The sequence below is a fragment of the Elephantulus edwardii genome, unplaced genomic scaffold (assembly GCF_000299155.1).
Source record: "Elephantulus edwardii isolate Elephantulus edwardi_28Jun2011 unplaced genomic scaffold, EleEdw1.0 scaffold00215, whole genome shotgun sequence".
Classification (NCBI taxonomy): domain Eukaryota; kingdom Metazoa; phylum Chordata; class Mammalia; order Macroscelidea; family Macroscelididae; genus Elephantulus; species Elephantulus edwardii.
This window is the reverse complement of record NW_006399965.1, coordinates 1,558,592-1,570,189: the sequence shown is the minus strand read 5'-3', so window position 1 is coordinate 1,570,189 and position 11,598 is coordinate 1,558,592. Positions and strand designations below refer to the sequence as shown.

General features: G+C 41.0%; 1 protein-coding gene across 1 annotated transcript in view; it reads left to right on the top strand.

The window, feature by feature from the left end:
• Positions 1–706: 706 nt before the first annotated feature.
• LOC102844561 (leucine-, glutamate- and lysine-rich protein 1-like) overlaps positions 707–11,598 on the top strand; it is a 234,812-nt gene continuing 223,920 nt past the window's right edge. Inside the window, exons 1-2 of the mRNA XM_006897783.1 lie at positions 707–730; positions 1,497–1,711. Of these exons, the coding sequence (XP_006897845.1) occupies positions 707–730; positions 1,497–1,711 (239 nt within the window). The remainder of the gene's footprint in view (positions 731–1,496; positions 1,712–11,598) is intronic.

The following is an 11,598-nucleotide window of genomic DNA, read 5'->3' as shown; positions in this document are numbered from 1 at the left end:
GGAGAGGGACATCATGCTTGGGAGGGTGGAGGGACAGCGCAGGAGAGGAAGGCCTTCTATGAGGTGGATTGATTCAGTGACTGGGATAATTGGGATGGGAGTGTCAGAGACAGTGCGATTGGCACAGGACAGAGCGGAGTTTAGGGCTGCTGTACATAGGGTCGCTATGAGTCGCAGGCGACTCGACGGTACATAACAACAACAACATGTGTGCGTGTACCATCAAATCGGATCTGACTGGTACAGGAGGAGATTGTCCCTCCTCCAGCAGAACATCTGGTGGATTCAAACTACACGCCTCTGGGGATTCCAGTGCAGCTTCTTGCCACTAGGCCACCAGAGCTCACCTACTCTAGCTTTTTTAAAAAATCTATTAAATAGGTATAATCACCTTACCAAAAATTTCTAAACTAAACCTATTTTCATTGAGTTAGTTCTGTCTCCTACTGACTGTTTGGGACACAATAGCACTGCTCCCCCCAAGTCCAGGGCTGTAAATCCTTGTGGAAGCAGCTCCTGGAGTCTCCTGCAGAGCAACTGGTGAGGTGAACTGCTGACTTTTCTGTTAGCAGCCTGTGCTTTTGGCCACTGCCGCAGGGCTTTGCTAACCTTGCTTCCCTGAGCAGAGACGGAACACCTAATAACAAGGGAGGCATGGCTTCCTTCTGCGTCCTCTCAGGTCTGAGCCAGCAAAGCTGTGCTGGCCATGGTTATTGACCGATGTGTCTGTGTTAGGGATTGTGCATTTGAAAAGAGGCTTTGATTGTGAAGGACGGAACCGGGCTTGGAAGACAGATCCAAGCCCCACCTAGAAGCAAAATTTTTAATGTAGTGTAAAATTTGAAAATGTTCATTACAGATTAATAAGTGAGATGAGTAAGCCCATACTTATTTTTGCCTTGTTGGTAATTCACCCCTGTTAACTGATGGAAAAAGAGCTGATGTAGAGGGAAGATACTAAGTTCAAAGTGGTTTTCTGATTTTAATTTTCAAGACAGAATGTTAAATTCTATTAAAAGCATAAAATGTTAATGTGGAACATAAATATGGATAATTTGGTCCAATGCCATAATTTTACAAATGGGGTTGATAAGATCTGAAAAAATCCAGCTTACAGAACAGTTGGCAGTTAAAGTCCAGAGATTTCTTTCCTCCTTATAGAAGCCTCATCATAAAATAAGAAAGTGCTTGTAGACATGTAAAGATGTTTCATTAGGTTTAGATTTATTTTCTGGAAAGTATTTCAAGAGTAGATCCTTCTTAGAGATACCACGGAAAAAGAATTCTTCTGAAAGATTCCAAGGTTTTGCAGCTGAGTCAATATCATATCAGTTTAAAAAATTTTGTCCAGATGTGGGCGATGCACTAACTATTACTCGTTGGCCTAGTGCAGTGTGTGTTGATTTCATTTATAGCAAGATTTCGGTAACATTCTCAATTTAACTTTTATTTTTAGAATGTAAATAATTTCCCTAAACATCTGCTTTGTTTTCTAGATGTCTCCTGAAGAAAAAGTTTGTAAGTACTGTGGAGTCAGCTATCTAATTCTTCACGAGTTTAAGGCTATGGAAGAAAAAGTGAGAGCAATGGAGAAAGAGATGACATTTTATCAAGGAAGCGTGGACCGTGAGAAAAGACTGCAAGAAAAACTACAGTCTCTTAGCCAGGATTTTCAACAGTACAAGATTGCCAGTGAATCTGAAATAGAAAGGTTGGAATGTGTTAATTCATGTCGATTATTTGTTTTATTTGAAGAAGAGTACATAAAATTAATGTCTGAATTTTTTTCTGAAATTGACATTGATTAGGTATACTTCATACTTTTAATGCATATGAATTTGTTTATATTAAAAATTACTAATAAAATGTTAATTATGATTTAAAGCATTCCTTTGAGCCATATGTTTATTATCAGAAAAATTAACAGCGAATTTATTTGGTAGATATAAGTTGAGAAAGATTTGTTTTTGGTTTTGAGGGGGGGGCTTTGCCCCTTGATATGTTGTTGTTGTTGTTATGTGCCGTCGAGTCGCCTGCGACTCATAGCGACCCTATGTACAACAGCCCTAAACTCCGCTCTGTCCTGTGCCAATCGCACTGTCTCTGACACTCCCATCCCAGTTATCCCAGTCACTGAATCAATCCACCTCGTAGAGGGCCTTCCTCTCCTGCGCCGTCCCTCCGCCCTCCCAAGCATGATGTCCCTCTCTAAGGACCGGTCTCTCCTCGCAACATGCCCAAAGTAAGTTAGACGGAGCCTCAGAATCCTTGCCTCCAAGGAGCCACCCGGTTTAACCCTTTCCAGGGCAAATCTGTTTGTTTTCCTAGCAGTCCATGGTATTCTCGATACTCTTCTCCAGCACCACAGCTCAAAGGCATCAATTCTCCTATCCTCCTTGGTCATTGTCCAACTCTCTGATGCATAACAGGTGATTACGAAGACCATGGCCTGTATCAAACGCACCTTAGTCTCCAGAGAGACACCACTGCTCTTCAGCACTTTGGAGAGGTCCCTAACAGCAGACTTTCCCATGGTAATGCGCCTTTTAATTTCCTGGCTGCTGGTGCCAAGACTGTTGACCATGGAGCCAAGCAAACTAAAGCTGTGTACAATCTCAATCTCTTCACCATCCATCCTGCTGCTGCCAGTTGGTCCAGTGGTGAGAATCTTTGTCTTCTTGACATTGAGCCTCAATCCATATTGTAGGCTGCAGTCCTTGACACTCTGCAGCAGGCGCTTCAGGTCCTCCTCAGTTTCAGCAAGCAGGGTTGTGTCATCCACATAATGCAGATTGTTGATAAATCGTCCACCAATCCTGACCCCACATTTCTCCTCATAGAGCCCAGCCTCCCGGATAATCTGTTCTGCATATAGGTTGAAAAGGTATGGAGATAGGATGCATCCCTGGCGTACGCCCTTCCCAATTTTGAACCATGCAGTGTTTCCTTGCTTTGTTCTGATGACTGCCTCCTGGTCCAAGTATAAGTTTCGCATTAGAACGATCAAGTGTTCTGGGATTTCCATTCTTCTCAGAGTCAGCCACAGTTTATTACGATCTACACAGTCAAATGCCTTTGCATAGTCAATGAAACACAGATAGACATTCCTCTGGTATTCCCTGCTCTCAGCCAAGATCCATCTAACATCAGCTACAATATCTCTAGTACCACGACCCCTTCTGAAACCAGCCTGGACTTCTGGTAGTTTTCTGTTGATGTGCTGTTCCAATCGTTTTTGGATAATCTTCAGTAAAATCTTGCTTGCATGTGAAATCAGTGAAATTGTTCTGTAGTTTCCACATTCGGTTGGGTCGCCTTTCTTTGGGATAGGAACAAACATAGATCTCTTCCAATCAGTTGGCCAAGTGGTCGTTCTCCAGATTTCTTGGCACAACTTGGTGAGCACATCCAGGGCAGCATCTGTTAACTGAAATATGTCAGTTGGTATACTATCTATTCCTGGAGCCTTATTTTTTGCCATGACCTTCAAAGCAGCCTGAACTTCTTCTTTCATCACCATAGGCTCTTGCTCATATGTTGTTTCATGAAATTCTTCTGTGTCTTCCAATTCTTTTCGATACAGTGACTCAGTATATTCCTTCCATCTTCTTTTAATACTTTCGGGATCATTATTAGCAAAATTTGTTTAGTAAATAACAGGTGACACTTGGTAGTTTTTTTTTTAATTTGATACTTGTTTTTCAATGGTTTTGCCGTTTTTGATGTATAGAATAAGATTTTCATGTTTTTGTATGATACCAAAGTGTGTTAATATTGATGAATAATTTTAGATCATTGAAATGAGAAGAAAATTAAGTAAGGAATGGGTGGTGCTGGAGAATTGTCTTGAACATACCATGGACTGCCAAGAAAATGATTAAGTCTATCTTGGAGTGAAACCAAGTTTCTCCTTGGAGGCTAGGATTTTGAAGCTCTTATCTCACATTCTTTGGGCATGTGGCCAGGAGGGACTGACTAATCCTTGAAGGACATCATACCTAAAAGGGTGGACGGAAGTGCAGGAGAGGAAGACCCAGGATGAGATGGATTGATAACGGTAACCAGGACAATGGGGGAAGGTGTGTCAGAATCGGTGAGACTGGCTCAGGACAGGCTTCAGAGCTGTACTACGTAGGGTCGCTGTGAGTTGCATGTGACTTGATGGCACATAACATCAACAACACAATAACGAGGAACAGGTTCCTAAGACTATAGAATCTAATTAGCAATTTAACCTTCCACAAACATTTAAAGAACTTGTCCTACTCTTCTTGGTGGTTTTATGGCTGTTCTTTTTTTTCTAGAAATAAAAATATCTCAATTTAAAGTATTGACAGCTGGTGTTAGTAAACCTTGAGTTTATTAATTTAATGACTGTTATGTTCATGTAAAAGTTGGGCATGTTATCAGCAGAGACCAGTGCTTGGAGAAGGACATCATGCTTGGAAGTGTAGATGATCAGCACATGAGAGGAAGAATATATGGGATGGATTAACAGTGACTGTGGCAATGGGATCAGGTGTGTTGGGGATGGTGTGATTGGCTCATAACGGGGCAAGGTTCAGAGCCCTTGTTTATAGCGTCTCTATGAGTCGTAGTCCACTGGACAGCACATAACAGCAGCCGCAACAACATGTTAATTTAAGAGTAGAACCTTTTAAAGTGTCCCAACATTATTTACTTTGTTGTTGTTGTGTACTGTAAAGTCAGAACTGACCTACAACTGACCCTCCAGCGGGTTTTTAGAGGCAGTTAATTGCAGGGGAGGAGCTTGCCCATCCTTCTCCTGTTATTTTTTTTCTTGTACTTTTTAATATTGTGTTGTTATTGTTATATGCCATCGAGTCACCTGCAACCCATAGTGACCCTTTGTACAACAGCTGTGGAGACTGCCCTGTCCTGAGCCCATCTCACTGACTCTGACACACCCACCCCCATCGCCCCAGTTACTGTATCAATCCATCTCATCGGGGTCTTCCTCTCCTCCACTATCCCTCTACCCTGCTGAGCATGATGTCCTTTTCCAAAGATCGGTCTCTGCTGGTCACAGGCCCAAAGTATGTGAGAGTGAGCTTCAAAATCCTAGCCTTCAGGGGGAAACTTGGTTTTACCCTCTCCAAGACAGATCTAGTTTTCTTGGCAGTCCATGCTATATTTTATTCTCTTCTCCAGCATCTCAACTCAAAGACATCAATTCTTCTTCTATCAAACTTAGTTATCATCCAGCTCTCTGATGTATAGCAAGTAATTGTGAAGGCCTTGGCCTGGATTAGGCATGTCTTAGTCTCTAGGCTGACACTGTTTCTTTTTAATACTCTAGAGAGGTCCCTGACAGCAAATTTACCTAATGCATTCATGTTTTGATTTCCTGACTGTTGTTGGTACCAAGAGTGTTGATTGTGGAGCTGAGCAAGCTATAACTGTTAACAACTACAATCTCCTTTCCATCTATCATGGTGCTGCTGATTGGCCCAGTGGTAAGAATATTTGTCTTCTTGATGTTAAGCTTCAATCCATATTGAAGACTACAGTCCTTGACCTTCTGCAGCAAGCGCTTCAGGTCCTCCTCAGTTTCAGCAAGCAAGGTTGTGTCATCTGCATAAGGTAGGTTGTTGATTAGTCTACCTCCACTCCTGATGCCACATTTCACCTCATAATGCCCAGTTTCTGGAATCATCTGCCTATAAATTCCTCCCTGATGTACTCCTTTCCTGATTTTGAACCATGCAGTGTTTCCTTGCTTTGTTCTGAGGACTGCTTCCTGGTCCAAGTATAGGTTTTGCATGAGCACAGTCAAGTGTTCTGGGATTCCTATTTTCCTCAAGGTTAGCCACAATTTTTTGTGATCCACACTGTCAAATGGTTTTGCATAGTTTATGAAATACCGATAGACATTCCTCTGGTACTCTTTGCTTTCTGCCAAGATCCATCTGACATTGGTGATAATTTCTCTAGTGCAATGGCCTCTTCTAAACCCAGCTTGTATTTCTGGTAGTTCTCTGTCAATGTACTGTTCCATTCATTTCTGGATAATCTTAAGCAGGATTTTTCTAGTGTGTGATATTAGTGATATTGTTTGATAATTTCCACACTCCATTGGGTCACCTTTTTTTTGTAATGGGAATAAGTATAGATCTCTTCCAGTCAGCTGGCCAGGTAGTTGTCCTCCAGATTTCTTGGCACAACCTTGTGAGCACTTCCAGGGCAGAATCTGTTTGTTGAAATATGTCAATTGGTATTCCATCAATTGCTGGGGCTTTATTTTTTTGCTAAGTCCTTTTATATTGAGTACTATTTGAATCAGCTATTTTCTAGGTACTTTACCTAGATTTATTTGTTGTAATTTTTTTAAGTTAAAAATTTGAACTAGAAAATATATTTGTGTGGAAAAATTGAAAGATATATGCAATTTGTAATTTTCAAGTTGAATGATTTTTGCCTCACGGATTGTTTTGTGTTGCTCCCAGTCTGATTTTTAAAAAATTATGACTTGAATGAAAGTTTACAAAGAAATGAGCTTTTCCATAGTGCATGTCTAATTCCAGATTATTAATTGCATTATTATAATGTCTAGTGGTCCATCCTTTGCAGGTTGACCTTCCTTTCATCTATCCCAATGCATTGTTCATTATCTATCCATCCATTCTGTTCCTGCTTGGCTTTCTGTGCCAACTTCCCTTGTAACCCTCCTGTTTTTCTAACAGTCACACCTATTTTGTAATGAAGAATATTTTTTTCATATAAGTAATACATAAACAAGTGCAATAAAAGTTTAGACCAAAAAAATTATATATAAAAAAGATTGCAGGAAAGGGTCCTTCTAACCTACTGACAGCATTGATTCTTACCAGAATTAAACCACTTTTAGTAGTTTATTGTTGCATGTATAATGTTTTTTACAATAATTAGTGTGAGACTAGTTCCTAAAAAGTGAAGGTTAACAAAGTTCCAAATATCCAAACTGCTGTACCACTCCATAATTTCTGACATTATTTTTCCTCTTATCAGTCTTCCCACTTCTATGTCTTTGGGTTCTTTGATTAACTGGAAGGTCACATAGAAACTTGAAAACTGTCAAGAAAATGGCTCATGAGATTGTGGACCACATGGGCCAAGGTATGTGGTCACAGGTGTTGGTGAACTGTGGGCCAGGAAACGGAAGTTGTTGGTTGTCATCACAACTGAAGGAGGCCAGATGAAGTGTTCCTAGAAAAGAAGTGTTGAGCTTCCATGAGCATTGGTTTATGTGGGGTTCGTTAGAATCCACACCTTCAGGAGAACTGAGGATAATGATAGGGATAATATCCTCCAGCAGGCTGGGGCGTGTGTCCAACCTAATCCTGTCTCTTTAATACAGTAAGTAAAACTCCTCTTTGAATGAGATCTTAAGCATAAGCAAAGAGACTAGACTCACAGAATGACAGGCTGTGGATGGAAGGGCTGCATTATGGAATTTATTGTACCATTTATCATTCCAGATCCTTTATTGTATTTTATTTCATATATATATATATAATGTATATATTGTAGGATATATATATATATATATATATATATATATATATATATATATGCATTGCTGTACAGAGGTAACTTGTGGTTGCTGTGATGCTAAATACTGTGACACTGATGTGTCAAATGCGAGAATGGTTACCCATGTTGGACAGTGTTTGGTGGAGCTCCCCGATTAAAACAAGCTTGGAAGCAGGAGTGGCATCCACTTCCGAAATGGCTTGCCTCCGCAAATTCTATGAACAGTGCTCAGGTCTTTCATTCGTAGGGTCGCTGTGAGTCATCTACGACTCAGTGGCACCTAACAACAACAACATAAACATATAAATATATATATATATATATAATGTATTATGTGTAAACTATGAAGTTTTATATATTTTACCTTTTAGTAAACTAGTTTTTAAAGAATTTATCTTATTTGGTTTCAGTTGAGAATATACACCTCAGAACATACACTGATTCAACAATTTCTCCCTCCTTGCACATTGACGTTAATATTATTTGTTGCGTTGTATAGCCATTCTCACTCTCCTTTTCAATATGTTTCTACCCTGTAACTTTAGTTAATTAACACAAATTAATGTTAACATGAATAATACTTGATGTTTGAAACATCCCCTTTTATGACTTGTTTTGCCAGTTGAACTCTATTTGTTGAAAATTGCTCTATGTCAATGTATAGAGTTATGTTTCCCTTAACTGCTGTACTTCTCTTACTAAGAAGCCATAATTGACTTAACCATTTCTCTTTTGTTCAGCATTTAGTTTCTTTCTGATTATTAGTGTTACATTTCTAAGCTGTTGTTAGTAACTGACCCCGTGCATGGGGACCTAAGCCCTGTTCAGCCCTACGCCATCCACTGGACAGCTGTGGATTGTGCTGTTGTGATTCATAGGGTTTTCGCTGACTACTTTTCGGAAGTAGATGACCACACCTTTCCTGCTAGTCTAACTTAAGGTAAAGGCTCCAATGAAACTTGTTTAGTATCATAGCAACATTGCACAGCACCACATGAAGTGAATTGGCCAGGAAGATGGTAACATTTCAACAATGAACTACCATTTCCCCCTCTTATTATTATATGCAGCACATATTTAGATCTATATTCTTGTATATTTTCCCCATAGGATAATTTCCTAGAAATACCTAATTTTCATTTCTCTTTCTCATTTTCTTTTGAGTCAGAGCCAACTCATAGCTGACCGTCCAGTGAGTTTTCAGAGGCGATAAGTCTTGTGAGGAGACTGCTCATCTTTCTTCTCGATGCCGGTGGGGCCACTGGTAGATTGTCGCCACCAGAGAACGGCCGCTGCCGGGCTAGGAGTGTGACTCCCTACAGACTGTTGTTGCTGTTTGATGCCCTCGAGCCAGCTGTGATTCACAGCCGCTTTATAAACAGTAGATCTGAACCTGTCTTATCCTGCGCCATCCTTCTCATCCCGACATTGTGTCAGGCCATCTTGCTCAGGGTCCCCCTCTCCTTTGCTGCACTGCTGCTGTGGCTATTAGGTGCTGTCAGGCTGCCCTGGACTCATAGCGACACTATGAATCACACATCTGCCCTTGCCTTGTGCGGTGCCAGCCTCGCCATCTCTGTTATGCTTGAGCCTCGTCCCTCAGTCCGTCTCACTGAGGATCTTCCTCTCTTTGGTTGAACTTCCACCTTTCCAAGCGTGGTATCCTTCTCCAAGGACTGGCCTCTCCTAAAAACTTGGCTACAGTATGTGAGATAAAATGTCACCATCCTTGCCTGTAATTTCTTTCAATTTATATTTGGTCAGTAGTTTATGAATTGACAATCTTCCTGTTGTTGTTGTTAGGTGCCATTGAGTCACGTATGAGTGAACCTTGTCCTGTCTGAGCCTGGTCCTAACCTGCGCCGTCCTCATGATCTGACACACTTAAGCCCATTGCATCAGTCACTGTGTCAATCCACCTGGTTAAAGGTCTTCCTCATCTTTGCAGTCTTTCCACCTTTCCAAACATGGTGTCCCTCTCCAAGGAAAAAGCAGCTTCACCTAGCAACATACCCAAAGTGTGAGTCGAAGCTTCATCACCTTTGCCTCTAAGGAGCACTCGGGTTGCACTTTCTCCAACACATACCTGTTCACTTTTTTGACAGCTCATGAGATATTTAGCACTTTGCTCCAGCATCACAATTCAAAGGCATCAAATCTTCTAACCTCCTTAGCTCTCAGATACATAGTAATTGAAAAGACCTTAGTTCTCACACAAACTGACATCAGACTGTTTTCCTACATTTTGTTAATACTGGAATTTTCTTCTGTGTCTATCTCTTGAATGAAAAATTGTTACTTTGTTATTTTGTGTTTCTCTTTTTCTAGTTAAGGCTAAACAGTTTTCATGTATTTATTGTTGTTGTTGTTGTTGTTAAGTGCCGTGTATTTATTAGCCACTTACTAAATGTTTGCTGTGCATTTCCAAAGGCAGGATTCTTGATGGTGGGTGGGTTGGGTTTTCTTTCCTTCCATGAGCTGTATCTGATACGTTTACAATAAATTTCTTTTTTATGTGTAGCTCTTTTAGCTAGAATTTAATAATGGGTCAGTTTCATAATATTCAAAATGGCCAGTATCAGTCCATGTGAGCTTACCAGTGACTAGGATGTCTGTCTTTGTGTCTCTCATTTAACTTTTGACAACTTCCAGTTTTCCTAGATTCATCTTTTGTGCCTTCAGTGTTCCAGTTATTCGTGATGCTGGCGGCTGTTTCTCTCCATTGTGAGTTTTGCCACATTAGTAAGTGAAAAGTGTTCTCCACTGCATCATAAAAGGTAGATTGTACTTTGAGGAGGTGCCTCCTCCCCGGTGCTGTGTTCAGTGTCTTCCAGGTTGGTTTACAGCACTCTCCCCAGCAGGATTCTCCTCTCACTCATAGAGCTTTGAAAGCCTGTCCTTTTGAAAGTGGATGACCAGTCCTGCACCTTAGTGTGACTTCGTCTAAAAGCTCTGCCAACACTTGTCCAGCATGGTTGATCCTGCTGGTATTCGAAATGGTGATAGCATATATAACCTCCAGCATCACAGCAACATGCAGGTCAGCACAGGATGGAAAATAAGTGGTATAAATAGCTCTAAAAACCTGCAAGTCAGAACCTATTCATATCCGATCCTCCACTGGGCTTTAGGAGGCTTTAAATCACAGGGGAGGAGATCGTCCATCTTTTATTTCATACTTGAAGAGCTGCGGATGGATTTGAACTGCCAGAAAGGCATCACCCTTTGGTTAACAGTACAACTCCCTACAGACCATACTGTGTGTAGATAGATACAACTCATGCCTTGACCACAAGGAAGTTACTGCCTGAACAGAGCAAGCAAACACTTGCAAGCATGGTTCAAAATCAGTAAATGAGCATATCAGGGTCTTTTCTCCATACCTTTTCAATCTATATCTGTATACAGATTGAAAAGGTATGGAGATCAGGTCATTCAGGTCTTTGTAAGAAGGGTTGGAGGAATACTCATCAACAACTTGCATTATGCATCTGAAATTGAGGAAGACTTGAAGCGTATGGTACAGGAGATCAGAGACCACAGCCTTCCATACGGAGTACATCTCAACATCAAGAAAGCAAAAGATCCTCCCTACCAGGCCAATAAGTAGCATCATGATAAATGAGGAGAAAATTGAGGCTGTTAACAGTTTGATCTTGCTTGGATCCACAATCAACACCCTTGGTACCAGCAGTTAGGAGATCACAAGACAAATTCCATTGGGAAAATCTGCTGTCAAGGACCTCTCCAGAATACTATAGAGTGACAGTGTCAGCCTAGAGATTAAGGTACACTTGATTTAGGCCATGGTCTTTCTCAATGCTTGCTATGTGTCTGAGACCTGGACAATGACTAAGGATGACAAGAAGAATTGATGCATTTGCGTTGTGGTGCTGGAAAAGAGTAACACACCGTGGACTGCTAAGGGAACAAGCAGGTCTGTTCTTTAGGGCGTGAAATTAGGTTACTTCTTGAAGACAGAAGGTGCATCTCACATACTTTGGGCATGTTGTCTAGAGGGACCAGTCCTTGGAGAAGAACGTTATGCTTGGAAGGGGAGAGGGT